The sequence below is a fragment of the Chiloscyllium punctatum genome, chromosome 4, assembly GCF_047496795.1.
Source record: "Chiloscyllium punctatum isolate Juve2018m chromosome 4, sChiPun1.3, whole genome shotgun sequence".
Classification (NCBI taxonomy): Eukaryota; Metazoa; Chordata; class Chondrichthyes; order Orectolobiformes; family Hemiscylliidae; genus Chiloscyllium; species Chiloscyllium punctatum.
In genome coordinates, this window is record NC_092742.1 from 84433426 (window position 1) to 84460975 (window position 27550).

The 27550-nt window shown below is 41.6% G+C and overlaps 1 protein-coding gene across 1 annotated transcript in view; it reads right to left on the bottom strand.

Annotated features, from left to right (window-relative positions):
* Positions 1-13263, bottom strand: part of LOC140476491 (deubiquitinase DESI2) — a 244552-nt gene extending 231289 nt beyond the window's left edge. The window contains exon 1 of the mRNA XM_072569198.1: positions 12227-13263. Within this exon, the coding sequence (XP_072425299.1) occupies positions 12227-12265 (39 nt within the window). The 5' untranslated portion in view covers positions 12266-13263. The remainder of the gene's footprint in view (positions 1-12226) is intronic.
* Between the last annotated feature and the right edge of the window lie 14287 nt (positions 13264-27550).

The following is a 27550-nucleotide window of genomic DNA, read 5'->3' on the forward strand; positions in this document are numbered from 1 at the left end:
GGCATTTGGTATGCTTTCCTTTATTGGTCAGAGTACTGAGTACAGGAGTTTGGAGGTCATGTTAGATTAGATTACTTACAGCGTGGAAACAGGTCCTTCAGCCCAACAAGTCCACACAGACCGCCAAAGCACAACCCACCCAGACCCTACATTTACCCTTTCACCAAACACTACGGACAACTTAGCATGGCCAATTCACCTAACCTGCACACTTTTGGATTGTGGGAGGAAACTGGAGCACCCGGAGGGAACCCACGCAGGGAGAATGTGCAAACTCCATACAAACAGTCGCCTGAGGCGGGGATTGAACCCGGGTCTCTTGCGCTGTGAGACAACAGTGCTAACCACTGTGCCACCGTGCCGCCTACCATGTTGCAGCTGTACAGGATATTGGTGAGGCCACTTTTGGAATATTGCGTGCAATTCTGGTCTCCTTCCTATCGGAAAGATGTTGTGAAACTTACAAGGGTTCAGAAAAGATTTACAAGGATTGGAGGATTTGAGCTACAGGGAGAGGCTGAACAGGCTGGGGCTGTTTTCCCTGGAGTGTTGGAGGCTGAGGAATGACCTTATAGAGGTTTACAAAATTATGAGGGGCATGGAGAGGATAAATAGACAAAGTCTTTTTCCTGGGGTTGGGGAGTCCAGAACTAGAGGACATAGGTTTAGGGTGAGAGGGGAAAGATATAAAAGATACCTAAGGGGCAACTTTTTCACACAGAGGGTGGTACGTATATGGAATGAGCTGCCAGAGGATGCGGTGGAGGCTGGTACAATTGTAACATTTAAGAGGCATTTGGATGGGTATATGACTAGGAAGGGTTTGGAGGGATATGGGCCCGGGTGTTGGTAGGTGGGACTAGATTGGGTTGGGATATCTGGTCAGCATGGACAGGTTGGACCAAAGGGTCTGTTTCCATGCTGTACATCTCTATGACTCTATCTGCTCCCTGTTGGCTAAGATCATTCTACCTCTGATATGATATTCTTTCAGTTGCCCAAACTCTCAGGATTGAACAAAATGTATCAGTGCTGTTGAATATCGATCAATCATCTCCCTCTTTTCCAAGTTCTGATGCTGAGCATATATCTTCATGGGTAATATTAATATAGAGTTAGAAGTTTATCTTAGAATCCATCAAAATTTCTGATGTCTGATTTTTCTGCTCCTCAGTGAGACCTAAGCTACAATACAGCTCATAGCTGTCTGTTCCTGAAACACAGTTGCTACTCTTACATGCTCAGTCTTTTCATTTGATTCTGTATCTATTTCATAATTTTGCCACAGAGTGGAAAAAAAATTCAACTTTGTCTCATAATGCCTTTCAGTTCCACAGCAGTAGGGAGTGAAAATGTAACTCACCTTAAAGTTGCAACTGCAGATTTCCTTCTTCCTTGCTGGTTATTATTGTGGCTGGTGCTTTAAAAGCTCTGAAAATTCACTCAGTCTTAGCTTTTCACCTCTGACATAAAGTTTTGTGTGATGTGGTTAATGGCTGACACAACTAAAGTGAAAGGAAGTTACAACAGAGGTAGAAGTCACATGTCTATGGCAAGATTCGATTGTACGTTGTACAAATGCTGTGCTGCAAACAATACTAAAGCAGAAGGATGTAATGCATTAAAATTATTCTTAAAATGCATATATTAGAGTATCTATTACATTGCAACACAATCTGACCAGTTTGCTATCTCTATTAAAATTACATTGTTTTACATTTACATTCCATTGGCTGTAGTGAAGATTAGCATCGTAAAGAAATGTGGAACATGTTCCTCTCATATCAACCAAGACTGTGAGGAAAATATGCTCAAATTACAATATAATCACAATAATGGGATAATAACCCATTTTACCACAAAGAAAAGATTCAAAAATTATCCTAAAAGAAGGTACATATAATTTTATTACAATGAGTGTCCTGGGGAAATCCTGCCACTCAATTTACAAAATGGTTGATGTATAGCAACCAAAGGGATCTTCATCTTTCCATAAGGAGCAGCTAGCATGTATCGCTGTCTGTGTGCTCAATATGGCTGTATAGTTATTTATGAGACAGAATGTGAAAGGAATGTGAAAGTGCAGTTAGATACAGGATTTGCCATGATTTTATTGGATGGCAAAGCCTGTGCGAGATATAGATATATAGTATAGCTTATACCTGCTCCTACTTCTATGATGTTATCTATATTCATTTACAGATCCCACTGGAGTTATTTACTTCATTCCCAGCTACTATCTATATTTTGACACTAAACAGAAATGATACCATTGAACAACTGACAATGCCTTTCAACCGTTTCTCCCTGCATAGTTTCTAAACTTGATGTACAACAATTTCTTTGTACATAATGTATAGTAAATCAACACCATGCCGGGCATAGAATCATAGAATCTGTGGAAGCAGGCCGCTCAGCCCATCGGGTCCACATCAACCCGCTGATGAGCTCACTCCCTACCTTATCCCTATAACCCTGCATTGTCCATGGCTAATCCACCTAGCCTGCACATCCTTGGACACTATGGGCAACTTAGCATGGACAATCTACCTATTATGTGCATCTTCGACTGGAGAAGGAAATGGAGCACATAGAGGAAACCCGTGCAGACATGGGAAAAATGTGCAAATTCACACGGACAATCACCCGGCAGTGGAATCAATCCCAGGTCTCTCGCGCTGTGAGGCAGAAGTGCTAACAACTGAGCTACGTGCCGCCCAAGTATTCTTTATACATCAGTTCACATGGTTTATCTTTAGGAAGAGCAGAATTAGGTTCCCTTGTAAATTGGAAATGAGCTACTCTTGCATTGACCAGATATGGAACGTCATTTACATCATTCTGACAGAGGCATTCCTGGTACCACAGATAATGTAGAGCAGCATTAAGAAATCAGAAATGGACAATAGGAAAAATGCTAGACAGATTCATCACATGAAAAGTCATAACAGGCTATTCAATGCAAGAATAGCTCACTTTCAATTTACAGGGGAACTTAATTCAGTTCTTCTTAAAAATAAACCACATGAATTGATGTATAAAGAATATATGAATGCCCTTTTACTGATTAAATGGTCTATTCTAATTGCGTGGCCATAAGAGGTGATAAACTGAGTTATAAAGTAGTTTGTGATAGGGGAATGCAAATGTAAGTGTCTTGTTTTTAGAGGGGTATTGCCATCTGTGTAAAGATGTGGTCACTAAAATATTATTTAAAGCAATATTTATCATTATGATCTTTTATATCATATCTTTATTGATATGCATATATGCTTGTAAATTTATATTGCATACCCTGTTTGTAGAGCTAGAATATATATATATCACACATACATATATATCTCCAAGTTGTATGTAATGTGCAATTTATTCTATTTACACAGCTAGATAACTTCAGCCTATATCTTTTTCCTTCATTCATTTGTGGGGTGTGCATGTCACTGATAATGGTTGCCATCACTAATTTCCCTTAAACTGAGAGGCTTGTTGGGTCATTTCAGAGGGCAGTTAAGAGTCAACCACAGCATTGATGTGACTCTGAGGCTACATGTAGAAAAGACCAATACAAGATGCAAAATTCACTTCTTTGAAGGAAATTAGTGAGCCAGATGGGATCACACAACAATTGCTTATGAATCGGCTTCCACGGAGGAATCTGAGCCCATCTTCCTAAGGCGTTGATCTGGGCCCCTGGATTATAATTTCAGTGAAATTAACATGACATCACCTCCAACATACCTGCATATAATAATGAGGCGTAATACAGAGTTTTTCACCATACAAACTATGGCCTCAATTCTTTCTTTACTTTTCTTTTCAATATTTAATACATGAAAAATTCTGTATGGGTATTTTGAATTTTTAAAAAAACCTATTTCAAGCTTCCTTTCCCTTTAATTTATGAGCTCAGCAATCCTGATTTTTATACCTGATTGCTGTTCAATCCCTAGATCTATTTAGAGCACAAATCAATATTACAATGAGCTTGATAGTGCCAAAACAGACAGATCCATTCTCTACAGATATTCAACCCACTATTCAAGCACAATTGAGTTATGATACAATATGGCTGTTTTAATGACTTTGATAGGCAAAATAAACAAATGACTGAGATTTTACATAACTAAAAATTGGATTAGATATTCTACTTAGTATTGAGTCTTTAATTTCCATAGGGTCACTCTAGGGTGCAAAAGAAATTCACAGTTTTTTGTCCACTATGAACCATCTTTTTAAACACCTCTAATCTCCAATAGGTGCTAAACACCTCATGTTCCTCTGTCCACAAAAGCTTTATTCTATCTCATTGTGTCCATGAGACCCACATTAAACTTCTTTTCTGGCCTCCATATTAGTTAACATTACTTGGAACTCCCTCAATTCTGGCTCTGTCTTCCTTCCCTCCAAATCAGTCATCATGACCACTCTTAAAACAAAATCCATCTGTCCTTATAAACTATTGGCCCACACCAAAACCTCCTTTTTCTGCCCCTTCAATAATGTTGCCACCTTCCAAATCCATGCCTTTCTATTCTGCAGTAAACTGTGCAGCAGCAACCGAAAAATAATTCCTTTGTGTTTATATGTGACTGCACAGAAAGATTCAGGGGCTGTGAATGTAATAAATCACCCATAGACTCAAAAGAAGTTAGAGTGAATGCTGGTTTGTACTTATTTAAACTTCAAGTTTAATATCTTTAAACAGAACTAAATAACCACAAGATATATCCTATCTGAATGTGAATGTGTTAAACTAATGCTAGTCATCTTTCTCAACCTGTATGTCATCATTGATATTGTTGACCTCATCCACTACGGCTCACTGGGTGGAATTGTACTTGCCTTATTACATCCTTATCCAGCAGAAAGTGAGGACTGCAGATGCTGGAGATCAGAGTCAAAAGGTGTAGCTCTGGAAAAGCACAGCCAGTAAGGCAGTATCCGTGGAGCAGGAGAATTGATGTTTCGGGCATAAGCCCTTCATCAAGAATGTGATGGGGGGTGGGGGGTGGTGAGTTAGTGTGGGAAGGGGGCTGAGAGATAAATAGTGGTAGAGCTGTGGGGGAAGGTAGCTGGGAAGGCAATAGGTGATTGCAGGTGGGGGGGTGCTGGTGGTAGGTTGGAGCAGAGGGTGGAGCAGATAGCTGGGAAGGAAGATGTTCAAGAGGGTGGTGCCGAGTTGGAGGGTTGGATCTGGGATAAAGTGGCAGAGGTGAGATGAGGAAACTGGTGAATTAATGTTGAATGCTGTGTGGGTGAAAGGTCCCTAGGCGGGAAGATGAGGCATTCTTCCTCCAAGCGTCGGGTGACTGGTGTTTGGCGGTGGAGGAGGCGAAGGACTTGCATGTTCTTGGTGGAGTGGGAGGGCGAGTTGAAGTATTCAGCCACGGGACAGTGAGGTTGTTTAGTGCAGGTGTCCCAGAAATATTCTCTGAAATACTCTGCGAGTTGGTGTCCTGTCTCCCCACTGTAGAGGAGACCACATTAAGGGCAATGGCACAGTTGCTTTATCCATCTAATCCTGCTACAGAATCACATGCAATGCCTTCTCTTCCCGCTCTCACACCATTGCCTCTGCAGTTCACATGGATTTCTATATGGTCTTTCACTAGACAATAGACAATAGACAATAGACAATAGATGCAGGAGTAGGCCATTCTGCCCTTCGAGCCTGCACCGCCATTCAATATGATCATGGCTGATCATTCCTAATTAGTATCCTGTTCCAGCCTTATCTCCATACCCCTTGACTCCACTATCTTTAAGAGCTCTATCCAATTCTTTCTTAAAAGAATCCAGAGACTGGGCCTCCACTGCCCTCTGGGGCAGAGCATTCCACACAGCCACCACTCTCTGTGTGAAGTAGTTTCTCCTCATCTCTGTCCTAAATGGTCTACCCCGTATTTTTAAGTTGTGTCCTCTGGTTCGGCACTCCCCCATCAACGGAAATATGTTCCCTCCTGCCAGAGTGTCCAATCCTTTCATAAGCCTATACGTTTCAATCAGATCCCCTCTCAGTCTTCTAAACTCAAGGGTATACAAGCCCAGTCGCTTCCATACCTAAATACTTCTCCTCAACAGTATCATTCAAAAACATTCTAGGTTCCACATAAATGCTGATGACATCCACTTCCAGCTCACCACTACTTCCCTTGATCCCTTCAGTGTCTCTGATTTGTCACACTGTTTGTCCAGCATTCTGTATTGAATGGGTAAGAGCTTCCTCCAAACAAATAAAGGGGAGACCACAGTCATTGTCTAAAGGCCCTGTCACAAACTCTGTTCCCATCTCACCTTCTCTCAATCTGGCAGCCAACAGAGGCTCAATCCGATTGTTCACAATGTGGTTGTTATGCTTGATTCTGAGTTCAGCTTGTGAACACCATCCTCCTGAACACCAAGATCAGCTGCTGCTTCCAGACACTATTACCTGCTTCTACACCTGCCTCAGCTCATCTGTTCCTGAGGTGCTCATCTATGACTTTGTTACATCCAGACTTAACTATTCCAATATCCTACTCTCTGTAAGCTTTAGCAAATCCAAATTCTGCTGCCATATCCTAACTTACTTCAATTCTATTTGCTCTTGCCTCTATATTCACTGATCTACAATGGTTGTTGGTTAAAAAAAAACACCTTGATTTGGAAGTTGAGGTTATATTTGATGTTATGTTGAGGTTGTACAGGAGGTTGGTGAGGCCTCTTCTGGAATAATGTGTCCAGTTCTGGTTGCCCTGTTATGGGAAGGATATTATTAGATTGGAGAGAGTTCAGAAGAGATTTACCAGAATGTTGCCAGTAATAAATAGTTTGAGTTATAAGGAGAGGCTAGATAGACTGTTTTTTTTTCACTGGAGTATAGGAGGTTGAGCAGTGACCTTATACAGAATAGATGGAAAGGAAGATGGATAGGTGGGGCAGTTCAAGAGGGCGGTGCCGAGTTGGAGGACTGGATCTGGGATGAAGTGGTGGAGGAGAGATGAAGAAACTGGTGAATAAATGTTAGATGCCATGTGTGTGAAGGGTCCCTAGGTGGAAGATGAGGCATTGTTCCTCCAAGCGTCAGGTGGCTGGTGTTTGGAAGTGGAGGATGCCCAGGACTTGCATGTCATTGGCGGAGTGGGAGGGCGAGTTGAAATGGTCGGCCAAAGGACAGTGAATAGCAGTGTCTTTTTCCTAGGATGGGGGATTTCAAGACTAGGAGACATACTTTTAACGTGTGAGAAGAAAGATATAAAAAGGACACGAGGGGCAATTCTTTTAACAAGGAGAGCTGTTGATGTGTGGAATGAATTTTCAGAGGAAGTGGTGGAGGTGGATACAATTACAATCTTCAAAAAAAAAATTTGGATAAGCTCATGAATAATTGGAGGGATTTTGGCCAAGTGCGGACAGGGTGACTAGTTTAGTTTGAAAACATGGTTCATATCAACTGGTTGGACTGAAGGGTTTCTTTTCATGATTCTATGACTCACTAACTTCTTTTGCTTGTTTCCAAATCTCTATGACATTATCACTCATCTCTTCCAAACCTCCAATATCTCTGTGCTCCTCTAATGTTGACTTCTTGAGCATCCAGATTTTAATTGCACCATCACTGACTGTCATGCACCATCACTGACGCTCATGCACCATCACTGACAGTCATGCACCATCATGGACACTCATGCACCATCACTGACAGTCATGCACCATCACTGACAGTCATGCACCATCACTGACAGTCATGCACCATCACTGACACTCATGCACCATCACTGACAGTCATGCACCATCACTGACGCTCATGCAACATCACTGACAGTCATGCACCATCACTGACAGTCATGCACCATCACTGACACTCATGCACCATCACTGACAGTCATGCACCATCACTGACGCTCATGCACCATCACTGACACTCATGCACCAACACTGACACTCATGCACCATCACTGACGCTCATGCACCATCACTGACAGTCCTGCACCATCACTGACAGTCATGCACCAACACTGACACTCATGCACCATCACTGACGCTCATGCACCATCACTGACAGTCATGCACCATCATTAACGCTCATGCGCCACCACTGACAGTCATGCACCATCACTGACACTCATGCACCATCACTGACACTCATGCACCATCACTGACAGTCATGCACCACCACTGACACTCATGCACCATCACTGACACTCATGCACCATCACTGACACTCATGCACCATCACTGACAGTCATGCACCATCACTGACACTCATGCACCATCACTGACACTCATGCACCAACACTGACACTCATGCACCATCACTGACACTCATGCACCATCACTGACAGTCATGCACCATCACTGACACTCATGCACCATCACTGACAGTCATGCATCATCACTGACGCTCATGCACCATCACTGACAGTCATGCATCATCACTGACGCTCATGCACCATCACTGACACTCATGCACCATCACTGACAGTCATGCATCATCACTGACGCTCATGCACCATCACTGACACTCATGCAACATCACGGACAGTCATGCACCATCACTGACAGTCATGCACCGTGACTGACAGTCATGCACCGTGACTGACAGTCATGCACCATCACTGACAGTCATGCGCCATCACTGATGCTCATGCACCATCACTGACACTCATGCATCATCACTGACACTCATGCATCATCACTGATGCTCATGCACCATCACTGATGCTCATCCACCATCACTGACAGTCATGCACCATCACTGACAGTCATGCACCATCACTGACGCTCATGCACCATCACTGACACTCATGCATCATCACTGACACTCATGCATCATCACTGAGGCTCATGCACCATCACTGATGCTCATCCACCATCACTGACAGTCATGCACCATCACTGATGCTCATCCACCATGACCCACAGTCATGCACCATCACTGACACTCATGCACCATCACTGACACTCATGCACCATCACTGACACTCATGCACCATCACTGACGCTCATGCACCATCACTGACAGTCATGCACCATCACTGACTCTCATGCACCATCACTGACAGTCATGCACCATCACTGACACTCATGCACCATCACTGACAGTCATGCACCATCACTGACACTCATGCACCATCACTGACACTCATGCACCATCACTGACAGTCATGCACCATCACTGACAGTCATGCACCAACACTGACACTCATGCACCATCACTGACGCTCATGCACCATCACTGACGCTCATGCACCATCACTGACAGTCATGCACCATCACTGACACTCATGCACCATCACTGACAGTCATGCACCATCACTGACACTCATGCAACATCACTGACATTCATGCACCATCACTGACACTCATGCACCATCACTGACAGTCATGCACCATCACTGACACTCATGCACCATCACTGACACTCATGCACCATCACTGACAGTCATGCACCATCACTGACACTCATGCACCATCACTGACACTCATGCACCATCACTGACAGTCATGCACCATCACTGGTGCTCATGCACCATCACTGACACTCATGCACCATCACTGACACTCATGCACCATCACTGACACTCATGCACCATCACTGACAGTCATGCACCATCACTGGTGCTCATGCACCATTACTGACAGTCATGCAACATCACCGATGCTCATGCACCATCACTGACGCTCATGCACCATTACTGACAGTCATGCAACATCACCGATGCTCATGCACCATCACTGACACTCATGCATCATCACTGACACTCATGCACAATCACTGACACTCGTGCACCAACACTGACTGTCATGCACCATTACTGACAGTCATGCACCATCACTGATACTCATGCACCAACACTGACAGTCATGCACCATCACTGATGCTCATGCACCATCACTGACACTCATGCACCAACACTGACACTCATGCACCATCACTGACAGTCATGCACCATCACTGATGCTCATGCACCATCACTGACACTCATGCACCAACACTGACACTCATGCGCCATCACTGACGCTGATGCACCATCACTGACACTCATGCACCATCACTGACACTCATGCACCAACACTGAAGTCATGCACCATCACTGACAGTCATGCACCATCACTGACACTCATGCATCATCACTGACGCTCATGCATCATCACTGACGCTCATGCACCATCACTGACACTCATGCACCATCACTGACACTCATGCACCATCACTGACAGTCATGCACCATCACTGACACTCATGCACCATCACTGACAGTCATGCACCATCACTGACAGTCATGCACCATCACTGACACTCATGCACCATCACTGACACTCATGCACCATCACTGACACTCATGCACCATCACTGACACTCATGCACCATCACTGACAGTCATGCACCATCACTGACAGTCATGCACCATCACTGACACTCATGCACCATCACTGACACTCATGCACCATCACTGACGCTGATGCACCATCACTGATGCTCATGCACCAACACTGACACTCCTGCACCAACACTGACACTCATGCACCATTACTGACAGTCATGCACCATCACTGATGCTCATGCACCATCACTGACACTCATGCACCATCACTGATAGTCACGCACCATCACGGACAGTCATGCACAATCACTGACACTTATGCACCATCAATGACAGTCCTGCACCATCACTGACACTCATGCACCATCACTGACAGTCATGCCTTCTGCTGCTGGGTCCCAGAATTCTGAAATTCCCTCCCAACACATCTCTAGGACTTTCTTTTTTCCTTTAAGATGCACCCTAAACGCCTACCTCTTGTCCTGACATCTCCTTACAGAGTTCAATTATAAATTTGTTTGAAAATGTTCCTGCAACGTGTCTTGGGACATTTCATCACATAGAAGTTGTTTTATTAGTGCGCATGGACTGTAATCAATATGTGTTCAAAAACAGAAGTAAATACTTGGAAAGATTCCTATAGATTTTAAACTGAAATCAAGGTTCTGGCATGTCTGTGCGAGTGGTATACCCTCCTTTTTTCACATGTTTTTCAGACCCTAACTCTGTATCTTTAACACAGCAGATGGAGATATTTAATTTAATTCCAGGTTTCATTTTTGAATGAACGTTAACAACAGTGTCTGCAGTGCAACAGAAGTCTGTTACAATTCCAAAGGAGAAACCTGAAAGATTAAGTAGACACTTCAGTCCCAAGGTGCTTTCATACTTTTGGACACTCGCTGGAGTTGTTATTCTTAATAATTAATATAAATACATTAATCACTTTTTATCTGCCATGTTCAGGTTTTGATGCTTGCAGTGTCATAAGAATAAGACAGTACCAATAACTGTGCTTGGAACAGAAGTCATTCGAATGACTGAACTTGCGTGCTTGACATTAATTTCCATGTACATAACACGAAAATATCACACGAGTGTGTATCATCAAGAAGAAAAAGGATGTCTATGAGTTGTTACAAGTTAGCAAGCACACTGACAGGCATTACAGTAAGACAAGTTTATCATGTAAATTCCAAATTGAGATTGCATCCTGAAACTACAGTTAGATAGTTACTTGTAAGTTGAAACTTTTTATAAGCATTTTCTTTGCTCCCTTCAACTTTGTGAGCTTAAGGTTGGGGGGTGCAACTCCGTAGGCAGTCTCTGCTTACACTTGCTCCAAAACCAAACACTCGTGCCTCAGAGATATCAAGAGCGATTCTCCATCATTATGAGGAAGTCACAACATTATTTATTACTTGAATTACAATACCCAGTATACATTGCTAAAGCATTTGCCATCTGCATTCCATATAATTTGACAATGTACAGCACAAAAAGGTTAGAACATCTCTTAACTGCGAGATTTGAAGTAGCAGAAGTCTCACAAATGTAGTTCCCTGTGCATTAATATCACAAAGTAATGCCGTTTTATTATACCAAATGCAACATATGGCACGCAGGAGTAACTAGTGCAAAATAGGTTTACAAGATATGCTGTTACATTCCAACTTAAAAGAAAAAAAAGATTCGTCTAACATAAGAAGAGCACTATACATAACTCTCCCATCCAATGCAAATGCACATCATCCCATCTGTAAAAGCCAGCTAATGTAGATTCGATTCCTTGTGCTACAGCGATGGAGCTGTTTAACAACATCTGCGGAGGAATAAACCCAACAATGACTCCTGGATTTACCGAACAGCCAAATTGACTTTATTTTTAATCGATCAACAGGGTGTTGTTTAACACTTACCATATCGTAAACATTGAGAATCACTGGTTCATTTGCCATCGCTCGTTACAGAGACCACACAGGTCCAATAATCCTTAAATCAGTTACCGGCCACAGTTCACTCTCACTGACCCGGGCTACTGTTGCATCCAGGACCAAACATGCGGGGCAGCTTTGGCTCTACACCGAGATCGGAAATCGGTCCGGTCTCCGAAAATGCACAGCGATGATGGGCTTCCCTCGACTTGGGGCAATGCGATCGAGAGAGGGTGGCGACGGCTCATCCATAAGTAGTTCCCCTCTCTACAAATCCAGCCTGCAGGCTAGAAAACCATGGAATGCATTTTGAAACAGAAGGGGAAAAGGGAGACGGAGAGAGAGCGAAAAGAAAATGCATCAGTTGGAAATCATTGCCTCAGACGCTTCTGACCCGTTGGAGGATGCTGCCTGTCCACCGGCCTTCCCCACTCGAGCTGGGGTCCAGTTGAAGTGCACGTTAGTTTCGCTTGGTTGCAGTCAGTGGCAGGAGGCAGCAGCGCTTGGCGCTGTCCAAGGTGCTGATGGAGCGAAGCCAGCTCTCGCCCGGCTGGAGTAGGATGACATCACTTGAAGCTTGCTCTCCCCGAGCCAGCCAGGCTTTTTGCAAAGCCCGGTCCCAGCAAATTGAGATGGAGATTGCAGCGACCCGGTTACATCATAAGCGTCTCCAGCTCCAAAGAAGAGCCGGGCACGCTTAAAGCTGGACTGCAACCGCTCTGGGAGATCATGCCTCCGGGACGCGTCAGGCGCCTCCCCCCCCAAAAAAATAAACAAGAGCACCCTTTTCCGAAAAGAGAAAGGACCTCACTCACTCCCCGGGGTTTCCCAAGGCCACGTCCTCAGGAACCGAGCGGACGCCGCGAAATGGGAACTCCCTTTGGCAGCCTGGAGTCAGTCGATGGTTGGGGGAGTGGAACCAGCTGGAGAGCTGCGATTTACAGGTGCGCACTTCGAAATGAGGACTTGCCCCCCCGCTGAGTTCGCCTCGGTGGGACGGGGCGCGCCCGCTCCTCTCAAGATGCAGGCACCAGTTGCCCACAGCGGAAGTCGCTTTGAGATTTCCAGCGCACCGGCTCAGCGCAGCCGGATCGTTTTCGCAAGCCGCTGCTCCCCAAGTTTACTCCAAATGCCACAGCTTTTGCAACGGCTTGGCTTTAAATCCAGGCAGTTGGAATTAGATACAGATAGCATTTCAGCAATCCAAAAATAAACCCTCTCATTGCTAACCTTTCACAGAACCACGAACACGTGATTTCCTTGTCGTTTCCAGTAGAATGGGCAAAACCATCAACTCCGGATTGTTTATACAGTAATCCAACTGGTGAACTCTGCTTCAATTAACAAGAAGCCAAAGGGACCCGTAATTTCACAGGTACGGTGTCCTAATGTGTGATAAAAGTGTTCAGTTATATTTCAACTTCTCAACCTCCCCATTCCAGACTTATGAAATATCATTTTCTTTTTAAAAAATTCTGATTTTCTGATAAAAAGTAAAAGCTAACCTTTTAACCCTGAAGTTACTTTTACATTATAGAAAGTTATTTGGTTCGACTGCTGCTGTTGAGATTTTAAAAGCTGAAGATCAGGTCTCCTTCCCCCAGCCGGACTTTTCAATTCTTAATTCAAGAATTGGAGGCTCACGGATCTTTCTCTGCGTTGCACAGAGTAAACCAGATGGGATTCTAAAGAAGCCTCACAAGACTTCAATGAAGTATTATTGAACAAACCAATGTTCTCAATGTTAGAGCAATTTTCACTCAAGAGATTGTTAATTCCGGTTATCTGTTTCTGAGAGATCTGCACATCTGTGGAAACATGTGACCAGTTTATGTATGGAAACCATTTGGTTAAGGTTCTATAAAGGAACAAAAGTAAAACATCTAAGGTACTGTCCTATTCCAGGTGTAAGAATGCCTCCTGATACACCATGGAAGATAGACATATCAACTTATCAACCTTCAGAGAAAGGAGTACATCTTACAACAAAAGATCTTCAGCACTGCTAGGCAAATTTGTCTATTCTCCATAACTGTTTGCTTGTGGGAAAATAGATAACATTCATCACAAAACTGAAATGTGATGCTGTAAACTAAACTGGTAGGAATTAGATCTGTCGCTATACCAGTACCTGAGGTGCTGACATTCATCCCTTTTGGTCAAAGTGAAGATTTATTTGGCTCCTCCAGTTCAGTCAGAAACCAGCTATAATCTGAATAGTAAAGGGATTTCAGACTTTAATGGAATTATCTACAGGATATAGGTAAGAAATGAAAGTAAAGATAATGTACTTGAATTGGAACGAAGTGACTCATGATATCCCACAAGTGCCTCAAATACTTACTGTGTTCGGTCATGACTTACTTAACACAATAGAAAGCTAAATATCCAAGTTTATTAATGATGCATCGATTGGGTTATGGTAAATAGTGCCATGGGGATCATGTGTCCCTTTCTTGACACAGAAGCCCTGGGTTCAAATTTCACTTCAAGAGTCAATGGTCGAGTCTTGCTGCGAATGTGCAAATGTTGCCGCAGAAGCTCCTTTGGGAGGCTGATGTAGATCATATTGGAGCCAACAGTATGTGGCTTGATCCTTGTTTCAGCTGGCATAGCTTAAGGACCTGCCTTCTTGCCCTAACCATGGTGAAGATTATGGTATTGTGGGTTGGAACTGCCTTCAGGCAAGGCACTAAAGAAGTATTGTAGACAGGAGCATGGAATTTAAAAAGTTAAGTTTGTCAATTAATTGAGTGTATGAAACTGTGTCCGATGCATTTCAATGTAGGTAAGTATCATGTATTCCAGTTCGGACCAAAAGGGTGAGTATATATTCAAGTATAATTTAAACAGTAAAAAGCTGGAAATGTAGAAGTCCAAGAGATTTAGTGTCCATGTCCATAGAACTCTACATATTAATAGTATAAAAGGAAGCTTTGTTAGGCATTTAAAATGTACTAGTTAGACTACATCTCAAATGCCGTTTTGACCAGTACATATAGTATCTGGCTTTGGTGATTCACCAGATTGCTATTAATCTCCAAGGGCTAATTATGAGGATATGTTAACATAAACTAGGCTTATATGATAGAATAGAATCCCTGCAATGTGGGAGCAGGCCATTCAGCACATCGAGCCCCCACCAACCCTTCAAAGAGCATCCTACCCAGACCCACCCCCATACCTAATCCCTGTAATCCTGCATTTCTCATTGCTAATCCACCTAACCTACACACCTGGACACTATAGGTCAATTTAGCATGATCAATCCACCTGACCTGCACACCTTTGGACTGTGGGAGGAAACTGGAGCAGCTGAATACAACCCATGCAGACACAGGGAGAATGTGCAAACTCTACACAGATTGCCATCCAAGGGTGGAAGCAAACCCATGTCCCTGGCACTGTGAGGCAGTAGTGTTAACCACTGAGCCACCGTATTCCCAAACATCGAAGGTTTGATTTGATCAAGACTTTCACAATTTTGAAAGGAATTTAGGGGGACAAAGAAAGAGTTTTCCACTAATGGAAGAGTCTGGTAAATGGAACACAGCTTTAAACTCAGAAAAGGGCATGGATAGGATAAATAGGCAAAGTCTTTTCCCTATGGTCAGGGAGTCCAGAACGAGAGGGCATAGGTTTATGGTGAGAGGGGAAAGATGTAAAAGAGACCTAAGGGGCAACTTTTTCACACAGAGAGTGATACATGTATGGAATGAGTTGCCAGAGGAAGTGGTGGAGGCTGGTCCAATTGTAACATTTAAAAGGCATTTGGATGGGGATATGAATAGGAAAGGTTTGGAGGGATATGGGCCGGGTGCTGGCAGGTGGGACTAGATTGGATTGGGATATCTGGTCGGCATGGACGGGTTGGATTGAAGGGTCTGTTTCCATTCTGTACATCTCTATGACTCTATGAAATTGGAGCCAAGTCATTGAATGACAGAAATTAAGAAACAGTTATTCATGTGATGCGTAGTTGAAGTGTGGAACTTTCTCCCATGAAAAGCTGTTGATGCTCACATTAATTTTAAATCTAAGATCATTAGATTTTTGCTGATGAAGCTATTAAAGACGAAGGAGTCAACGTGTGTCGATGGTGTCTATAAATGGGGATCCATCCAGAGCTCACTGAATCTGTTGCACTGGCTGTATGTCCTACTCCGACTCCTATGAAGGATGTAAGGTATGAGAGTGGTGTAAAATACAGAAGTCAATACAAGAACAGAATATAAGAACAAAAAAGGCCCAAAAGGAAGCACTGTTTTCAGAAAGGAATGATAGATAAATAAATTTTAATTTGACTTATAAACAGTGATTAGAGCAGAAAATCAAAGAGCAGCCAACAAAATAGTACCTTTTTTTTACTTGAATACTGAATTGAAAGCAGACTATTAATGAGGAGTAAATTCAGATTACAACTAGCTTATTTGACATCAAAAAATCATGCATGGACGGGTATACAATTTATACAGCGAGAATAGACCATTTCCAATACTGATTGGTATTTTTTTTAAAAAACTATAAAGGGCAATTTACTAACACATTACATGTAGGTTTGCTATTTTGACAAAAGTATTTATAGCTAGCTTGTTCAGCCTTCTTGATATGATCGGTGAAAGTAAAATTCTTATTCATATACAGAGCAAAAAGGATAGCGACAAACATTCATAAAGAGTAAGAGTGAATCAGGTAAAATGAGGAGAGGAAAGAAAAAAAGACAAGAATCTAAGTTCAGCCGCAGTTGTGAAATGGAATGAAACAGTGTCTGGTCACTCAGGTCTGGCAAAGTCAGCCTCTCACAATGGCCTGAACTACCTGAGATTACAAAATACTAGAGTATCTAATTAACAAGCTAATTCACTGTGGTATCCAGTTTGCTGCTTTTAAAGCTGGTGATTGCTGAAGAAATATTTCACTGAACATTGCAGGCATATTATAAGATTTAAAATTCTGTTCAGGTCATTTGGAATAAAGTCAATTTTTACACAGGGTGCCAGCTGGGAAAACAACCAACATGCAAACGGGAAATCAAATGTATGAAAGTACCACTTCAGGGATGTCATCTGCCACTGAAACCTTGACCCATGTCTTTATTACCCTTGACTATTCCAATTGCAGTCATTTCTCCCAATACATTTAGATAAGGACAGGGTAGTTACAGCACATACAAATTATGTGCCAGTCCCTTAGAGCAGTGTGGTCTTCAATCATGAATTCATTTCCATTCATCTCTATTTGAGTCAGGAATATAGTTGTCACAACTATAGTATAGGTTTGTAAAGGGTATGTTATGTGGAACAAACTGAGTGGAAATGTTTTGAGACCTTGTTGATCAGGAGTGTTTAGTGTCACCTAGAACATAGAACATAGAACATAGAACAATACAGCACAGAACAGGCCCTTCGGCCCACGATGTTGTGCCGAACTTCTAACCTAGATTAAGCACCCATCCATGTACCTATCCAAATGCCGCTTAAAGGTCGCCAATGATTCTGACTCTACCACTCCCACGGGCAGCGCATTCCATGCCCCCACCACTCTCTGGGTAAAGAACCCACCCCTGACATCTCCCCTGTACCTTCCACCCTTCACCTTAAATTTATGTCCCCTTGTAACACTGTGTTGTACCCGGGGAAAAAGTTTCTGACTGTCTACTCTATCTATTCCTCTGATCATCTTATAAACCTCTATCAAGTCACCCCTCATCCTTCGCCCTTCCAAGGAGAAAAGGCCGAGAACTCTCAACCTATCCTCGTACGACCGACTCTCCATTCCAGGCAACATCCTGGTAAATCTTCTCTGCACCCTCTCCAAAGCTTCCACATCTTTCCTAAAGTGAGGCGACCAGAACTGCACACAGTACTCCAACTGTGGCCTAACCAAAGTCCTGTACAGCTGCAACATCACTTCACGACTCTTGAATTCAATCCCTACTGGTTCTGAACTCACATCTGAATGAGAATATTGTGAGTTCAAGTCCAACTTTAGAGGCTTGAGCACAAAAATCAAGATGGACATTACAGTGCGATACAACGGCAGGAGGTGCTGACTATTGGATGAAGCATCTGCCCTCACAGGAATCAGTAAAATATCTCATGATACGAATCCACTGAAAGGCAAGAGACCCCTTCCTAGTCAACATCACAAAATCAATTCAGGTGGTTAGTTCAATTTATGCCTGCTCTATATAAATTGATTACTGTAATTCCTATACAAAACATTGATTACACTGTGAAAGTAGTGAAGTTGGTTGTAAAATACTTTGGGCCATTTTAGTTACTATAGAAATATCTGCTTTCCAAGATGTTGCTCATTCCAGGAGGCATGAGGTTTCACATGAAAGGAAAAGGTTACCAACAATGAAGGGATATAGAAATTGAAGCAACTAATCAGTTTAGATAACATATTACTTAGGAGGTAGGAGACAGAAAGTAGGGATAACGGGTATGTATCCGAATTAGCAAGTGATCACCAAGTTCACAATGGAGTCACAATGTTTCAACTTGAATGCAAGAATAGAGAGCGATATATCAAAGTTTGCGGATAATTCTAAGTCAGGTGCTGCAGTAAAACCATTGCAGAGGGCCGGAAACAGAGTAAATGTGTAAAAGTTTGTCAGATGGTGTTCAATGTGGAGAAATAGTGGAGGCCATCCACTTTGAACAAAAGAAAGATAGATCTGTATATTTTCTAACCACAAGAAATATAAGCACATTGATAGAGAGACAGAGGCATCCAAGCCCAGACATTGTTAAAAGCTAATGGGCACATTCAAAAATGTTGATATTTGATGTGTTTGCTTTGATAAAGCTGGAACACAAGTCAAGTTACAGCGATAGCTCTGTTTAAACATCAGGACACTGTTTAGGGTACCATATCCAGAAAGGACATTCTGCTTTGTGGACAAGTGAATCACCGATTCATAAGAATGATACTAGTGTTAAAAGTGTTAAATTAGGATGACAACTTACATAGATTAGTCATGAATTCCCTTGAACATAAAAGATTAAGAAATGATCTAATTGCAGTATGTAAGATGATTAAAGGATTTGATGGCGTAGGCAGAGAGAAACTGTGAGAGTCCACAAGGGGCATTAACTTTAAATTGGAGCAAGGCCCTTCAGGAGTAATAGCAGGAAGTGCTTTTTTACACAAACAGTAGTGGACATCGAGCAGTCTCCCTGGAAAATCAGAGGCTGAGGGGTGACCTTATGAAGGTTTACACAATCATGAGGGGCATGGATAGCGTGAATAGCCAAGGTCTATTTCCTAGGGCAAGGGAGTCCAAAAATAGAGGACATAGGTTTAAGGTGAGAGGGGGAAAGACTTAAAAAGAACCCAAGGGTAACTTTTTCACAGAGGGTGATGCATGTACGGAATGAGCTGCCAGAGAAAGTGGAGGAGGCTGGTACAGTTACAGCATTTAAAAGGCATCTGGATGGGTATATGAATAGGAAGGGTTTAGAAGAATTTGGGCCAATTGCTGGCAAATGGGACCAGGTCAGATTGGGATGTCTGCTTGACATGGACTAGTTGGACCGAAGGGTCTGTTTATGCTGTATGACTTTATGATTCAGTAAAAAGCTGTCAAAATCGAGAGTTAATTGAACATTTGGAGGATGTAAATTATATATTTTTTTAGGCTATGGAACAAAGTCTGGTAAATGAAGTTAAGAAACAGATTGACCTTTGAATAATTGAAAAGCAAACAGGATTGAAAGGAAATTTCCTTTAGGATTATATAATGATACAACATTGAAAGAAGCTATTCAACCCATTGATTTGAAATGCCAACTTTTTAAAAGAGATGTTAATTAGTCTTGATTCTGTGCTCTTTCTCCATAGCTCAGCAATTATTTTCTATTAAAGATATTTATCCTATTCAACATTGAAAGGTATTATGAAGTTTGAATCCATCATCCTTTCAGACAGTGAATTCCAGGTCACAGCACCTTACAGCTCAAAAAAAAGCCCCTCAATTCACCTTTGACGGGTATAGTGAATGAAATTTTGAAGATTGATGGATGATTAGAAAATGTTTGTAATGTAGTAAATAGGACAGAAAGGGGATATAAACAGGGAATATAGATAGGGAAATATGTAGACTTGTGATAGATGCAGTTGAATTTGGAGAAGCGTGAAGTGATATATTTCAGCAGAGACAACATGAAGAAGCAGTATAATCTAAATGGCACAATGATGAATGAAGGTGCAAGACTGTAGAGGAATCTGGAGTTCACATTCACCAACACCTGAAGTTGGTTAGGGATATTAAAAAGGCAATAGAAAGTGTTGGCAATAGAAAAGGTGCGGTAAGATTCAACAAAATGATTCCAGGGATGAAGAGTTTTACTTATGAAGAAAATTTGAGAAGTTAGGACTGTTGTCCTTCATAAAGAGAAGCAGAATGAAATTTGATAAAGATATTCAAGTGGAAAGAGTTGGTAGGAGACACTTGTGATAGGATCAAAGATGAGAAGGCACGCATTGACAGTAATTGGTAAAAGAAGAAAACGTACGAGGGAAATCTTTTTCAGGCAATGGTCTGGAATGTATTGCATAACATTCCTGATGAAGGGCTGACACCCGAAACGTCGACTTTCCTGCGCCTCGGATGCTGCCTGAGATGCTGTGCTTTTCCAGCACCACTCTTTTTGACTATGACTGCATGACAGTATGGTAGAGCCAAATTCAATGAAGCATTCAAAACAAAGTTAAACTGCTATTTAGGATGGCGAAGGTGCCAGGTTGGGAGGAGAAGGTGAGAGAACTGCATTTAATGAAATTCTCATACAGAGAGCCAATGCAGACACAATGGGCTATAACAAAATTTAGTGATTATATGTATGGGACACTTGAGTTTGTTAATCTGGCTATTGAGCATACAAACAAGGAAGCAATACTAAATCTTTACAATTTATTATTTGCGCGTCAGTTGGAGTACTCAGAAAGAATGTTAAGGTCCTGAAGAGGGTAGAGAGGAGATTTACCAAGAGGATACCAAGAATGAAGAAGTGCAGTTATGTGGAAAAGCATGAGTTTTACTCTTTACAGCAGAGGAGGTGAAGACCCCATAGTTATTAAGAATTTTGATAAAGCACATAGGGAGAATTTTTTTTGTTGACTCGTTGGCAAGATATTATGGATTTAAAATAAAAGGAAAAATTACCTGAGGGGAAATATGAAGGAATTTCTTCATGTACAAAGTTGCAGAGGGTGGCATGGTGGCTCAGTGGTTAGCACTGCAGCCTCACAGTACCAGGAACCTGGGTTTGATTCCCACCTTGGGTGACTGTCTGTGTGGAGTTTACACATTCTTCTTGTGTTTGCATGGGTTTCCTTTGGGTGTTCTGGTTTCCTCCCACAATCCAAAGATGTGCAGGTCAGGTGAATTGGCCATGTTAAATTGCCCAAAGTATTAGGTGCATTAGTAAATGTAGGGTAGGGGAATGGGTCTGGGTGGGTTATTCTTTGTAGGGTCGGTGTGGACTTGTTGGGCTGAAGGGCCTGTAGGTAATCTTACCCACCTGAGACACACAATTTGTTATTGCAGAATCAGATTCCACAGTAACATTCAAAAGGATATTAGTTACTGATTTGAAAATAACAAATTTGCAGAGTTAGGGAAACTGGGGAATGGCAATAATTGGATAGATCTTTCAAAGAGCCAATACCAGGCATGATGGAACTTCTCTTTGCTATAGACACTATTATTTTATGATCCCATCTGCTTTTTTTGAAACAGTCTTTAAATTATAACTTTCTCCCTTCAAAGACTTGATATATACCTCTATGTGTATCTCTTCCTAAATCTATTTAAAAATCGTAACATATAGATTGCCCCTTCTCATGCTTCCAACCAAAATGAACCCATCCCACTTAATCATCATTTTTCATCTGCAATGCATTTGTCCATTTCACTAGTTTATTCATTCTGTCTTGATGTCTGCTAATATTCTGCTCACTACTTAGTATCTTTCCAAACTTCAAGCCGTCTGCAAACTTTGTAATTATGCCCTGTTTACTCAAATTGGTTTCATTAATGTATATTATACTTACATTTACATATGTAGGGGCAGTAGTCCTAACACAGAGGCCTGAGGAATGCTATTCCTCATTTCATGTTACCTGGAATACCTATCAATAATTTGTACAACATATGCCCTATCAATAATTTGTACAACATATGCCCTATCAATACACATTTGGATAGCTGAAAATCAATTAATCAAAAGCATTTACTGATTTTACAAGGTGACTAGAGCGTAACTGAGTTTCACCCAATGTTCTGTCTGAGTGTGGCCACTCAAAAGTTCCACACACAAGCTTCAACACATCTGCAATTATGCAAAAAAAGTTTAAACGCGCTTAAATCAATCACTGTTGGATCACACAAAAAAAATGAGAGAACATTGGTTTGACCTGATTTACATTTAAAGAAAAATGGTATTGGCTCCTTAAGACTGAAAGTGTGTCCAAGGAAAAATCCAATCTCCTCGGGATGATTGGCTTTCACTCTCTTTGTAAAGCTCTGTAACACTAAAATATGTATCAATTATATGAACTATAAACTTTCTAGTGTCACATGACCCCACATTTATCTTAAGTAGAAATCAATAGTGCTCACCAAAATCATTTATCACTGCAAAATACTAGATTTAATTCCATTCAGTTTATGAGACAGACCTTGAAAATTGGCTAAACTCAATTTATAGTCGTAGCTGTTCATTTTCGTTCTGTCCTACACATCACAGAACGCGAAACACACTCTATTTGTCACAAATTTTTGAGGTGAAGAAAATCAGTTAGTGAGCAAAAGTGGTAATTTTGCAGATGTATTTCATATATTTGTAATTAAATAAGAGACGAGTTTTCCTTGTGATTCAGTTTTACTGACTGAGATGGGAATGTGACAGTACAGGTAATAGCGAACTCCATCAATGAAAGGTATAAAGTTTTCATGAATTTGTCTGTAAATAATATTTTTAAAAACTTAATGACAAAACCTGATAAATAGACTTATTAAAAAAAATCTAAATACCACACCTTGAATTTCAATGGTGTTACCGTCACGAAACTGCCCCAGTATCAACAACGTGGGTGTTACCATTGACCATAAATTGAACTAGTCAAGCCATATAAATACAGTGGTTATAGTGGCAGATTGGAGACTAGGAATTCTGCAGTGAGTAACTCACTGTCTATTTCCCCAAAGCCTGTCAACTATCTAGAAAGCACAGGTCAGGAGCAATGGCTGGGTGCATGCTGATTGGTGTGCTGATGTGGATCACAGGATTCACTTCTGGTTTAGAAAGATACTATCACAAATAAACCTTGGAGGTCCATGCAGAAGAGAAATAATTAGAAGGATTGTTGGTCAACAATGTGAATACGTTTAAGGGTGAAACGGTGGTTTAGTCATTAGCACTACTACCTCACAGCGCCAGGGACCTAGGTTCGATTTCACCCTCGGGCAGCTGTCTGTGTGGAGTTTGTACGTTCTCCCTGTGTCTGTTTGGGTTTCCACTGGGTTTCTCCTACAGTCCAAACGTGTGCAGCTTAGGCGGACTAGTCATGAGAAATGCAAGGTTACAGGGACAGGGTAGGGGGAGTGGGTCTGGGTGAGTTGCTCTTTGGAGGGTTGGAGTGGACTCAATGGGCCAAATAGCCTGCTTTCACACACTGCAGGAATTCTATGATTCTATGGTGAGAGCAGACATTGCCTTCTTTGGAGAATTCCCACCATGTTAAATTCCAGTCAGGCGCTGAAGTGTTCAGCAGTGGGTCTTCCCTGAGGTATCCCGAGGATGAAACTCCCACCTACCCCGAGATCTGCCAATCATTACATCGCCAACGCTTTAAGTGCTGTTTCTAAAGCGTGGTTTTCCTCTAATGCAGGGTTGCACAAGAACAACTACAGTGGACAAATTACTGTATGTATTACTGAGCTGCTGTTTGAGGAAGGCTTAAAAAGGCTATGATTATATCCCTGAGAATTTAGAATAGGAAGATTTGATTGAAATGTATGAGATCCTGAGGGATCCTGACAGGGTGGATGTGGAGAGGGAAACCTTGAGACAAGGGTAATTGTTTAAAAATCAGTGGTCACCTATTTTAAAAAGCGATAGTTGATCTTTTTACTTTCTCTCATGGGCTCCTATGAGGCTATGGAATTCTCCCTAAAAAGCTGGTGGAAGCAGATTCCTTGCATATTTTTAAGACAGAGGTGGATGGATTCTTGTTGAGCAAAGGGATGATAGGTTATCAGGTGGGCATGCAGATTTGAGTTACCACCAGATCAGCCGTAACGTAATTGAATGGCAGAGTAGGCTGGAGGAGCTGAATCTTGTTCCTAATCTGTATTTTTGTATGAATCTTTGTACAACATGAGATAAACCAAAAGAAGAAGTGAAGAAATCAGAGAAAGGGTGAGTTGTTAACAACATTGCATTATTGTATCACTTGCAAGAAGAATTATCAGAAAGGCCATACAAAGGGTTTGGGTATGATTAAGGAGTGAAAGAGGACACAAGACTCTGGGGGAAGTTGTTTACAGACCTCATGACAGCAATGATTAAATAGCACAGTGTATAAACATGGAGATCTGAGGAGCGTGTTACAGAATACAAGGAGGTAATTAGGGAATAGCATAATGCTCACATAAATGTGAAGAAACTGAACAAGATTCAAGAAGGCCTCAATTTATTTAACCTGGAAATTTTGACAAATCCAGTAAAACAGTCTGGCAAAAGAAGCAAGGTCGGGACAAATTAAAGGGTTAAAAGCCTGGAAATTAGTAATCAAAACGCTAATGTGGGTGGAAGATTGACAAAGCGCTCAGCCAGAGAACCTTATTTCGAAGATTGTGGAAGGTGGTAAAATATCCATTGTTCCTGAGAAGAAGTGAGGAAACGTCACCTTCTGCTGCAGACGGTAGCGGAGCCCAGGACAAAAAAGAAAACATTGAAAAATGGTTGAAAATCCCTGTAAGTGGTACAGAGACACAGTATGTAAAGAAATTGGAAGCTTCAGGGTAGTACATCACTTATGGTGTGTTCTTAACATGTGGGCATCACTGGCGAAGCCAGCATTTATTCACTGTTGCAAATGGCCCAGAGTGCAGTTTAAAGTGAACCAGGTTGCTGTGGGTCTGGAGTCACATGTAGGCCATACCAGGTAAGGATGGCAATTTCCTTCCCTAAAGGGCATTAGTGAACCAGATGGGCTTTTTGCTGACAATTAATAATTGTTTCATGGTCACCTTTAGACGTTTATTTTCCTTTATCTTTTAGCTGAGGTTCAACGACCTACCATGGCAGGATTTGAACCTGGGTCCCCTGAACATTTCCAGACTATGAGTTTTAATGTAATACCAATTGGCATAGCCTCCCTAGGGTATCCAGTAATAACATTTAAAGCTTTATTGAAGAATTTAGTGCACCATTGCAGTAATATTGAGTTTAAATTATCATCAAGGAAAATACTGTACAGAATTTAGAAAGCTTTACAGTATTTGAATGCAAAACAGCATTAATGAATATAGAAACACAAGCTTAAAAAGATTACAACCAATATTGATTAATAGGCACATTGGGAAGGAAGGAAAGCAGAAATAAGTCATGGTTAATGCTGCTAAACAACAGGCAATGCCTAGCCACAACAAAAGAATACTACATCTGTAAAACTATAGGTTACTTCAAGAAAATGTGCAGAAGTAGGATACGGTTTCAGAACTGAAACAGTCACATGCTTACACATGCAAAGATGTTAGTGCAGTAGAACACCCACTTTTAGATAAGTTACCCCAGGCTCTCTAAAGGAAAGTGGTGACACAAAGTTTGACAGAACACATATCTGTCAATAGACATACTATAATGTTTAAGCTTGATGCAGTTTTCCGTGTCATTATCTTTACAAATTTAATTCCATAGCTGAACACCTAGCCTTCAGTTATAGCCTACAGATGTGAAACTACATGAGCAGCAAGAATAACTCCCAAAATTAAAGATATGCTACAAGTTTATATCAGGAAAGTTCCCTTTTGATCACAAGGTTCTACACATGGTTCAAAAAGTTGAAAATCAGCAACAATACAAAAGTAAAAGTTTCTTTGAGACAGGATACGCTAAATTATTCACAGGATTATGTAAACTCCATCCTTAAAGCAGCATCATGTTAATGAATGATGCTAAGCCATTATATCCCTACACATCCAGGAAGATTCTGCATTCCTTATTGAATCAAGTTCAGAAACAACTTGACAAATTGATTAGAATAAGCGCTATGTGCCTGGTGACCACCTGAGTAAGCTGATTCACAGTTACTGTACCCACCATTATCAATGAACCCACCCCTGTATTGAATGGGCCAAAGGGCTAAAGGTTAATGATATTGGACATCTGCATGGAAAATAGATTGCCAAGGGTGGGCTAAAGGGCTAAAATTGTTGATGATATTCAATAAGTTGCATGACCTTGAATGGGTCCTGTGAATGTTTCTTTACAGGATGAAGATGGCAGCTGCAGTGTGTTTCTCTGTAGCTGGTGTTTTTTGTACTAGCCGGCAGGTTTGTCTTCTGTACCTATTTGTCAAGCTGTTTAAGAGAGAGAGTTTCATTCCGAGAGTTCACCTTGGACCAGGATTGTGAACGGACCCAGGAATGTTGATAAGGGTCCTGACCAGCCATTGATCGAGGGGTCCCCAATGGCCAGAGGGATGTGCGGCTCATTGCTTTTTCTCCTTTCTTTCCCATTTATTACTCTGATTTGTATCATTATTATTACTTAATAAAGAAGGACATTTAATAAGCATCCACATTTAATAAGCATCCACATTTAATAAACAAACATGTTTAATAAGAACCCATATTTAATAATCAAACACATTTAATAAACATCCACATTTAATAAACTTCCACACTTAATAAACATCCACATTTAATAGACAAACACTTTTAATAAATTTCCACATTTAATAAACATCCCGATTTAATAAGCAAACACATTTAACAAACTAAGAGAAAGTGAGGACTGTAGATGCTGGAGATCAGAGTTGAGAGTGTGATGCCTGAAAAACACAGCAGGTCAGGCAGCATCCGAGGAGCAGGAGCATCAACGTTTTGGATATAAGCCCTTCAGGAATGAGGCTTGTGGGTTGGAGCTGAGAGATAAATGGGAGAGGATGGGGTTTGGGGGAAGGTAGCTGAGAAAGCGATAGGTGGATGAAGGTGAGGGAGAAGGTGATAGGTCAGAGGGGGGAGTGATGGACAGTTCTAGAGGGTGTTGCTGAATTGGAAGCTTGGGACTG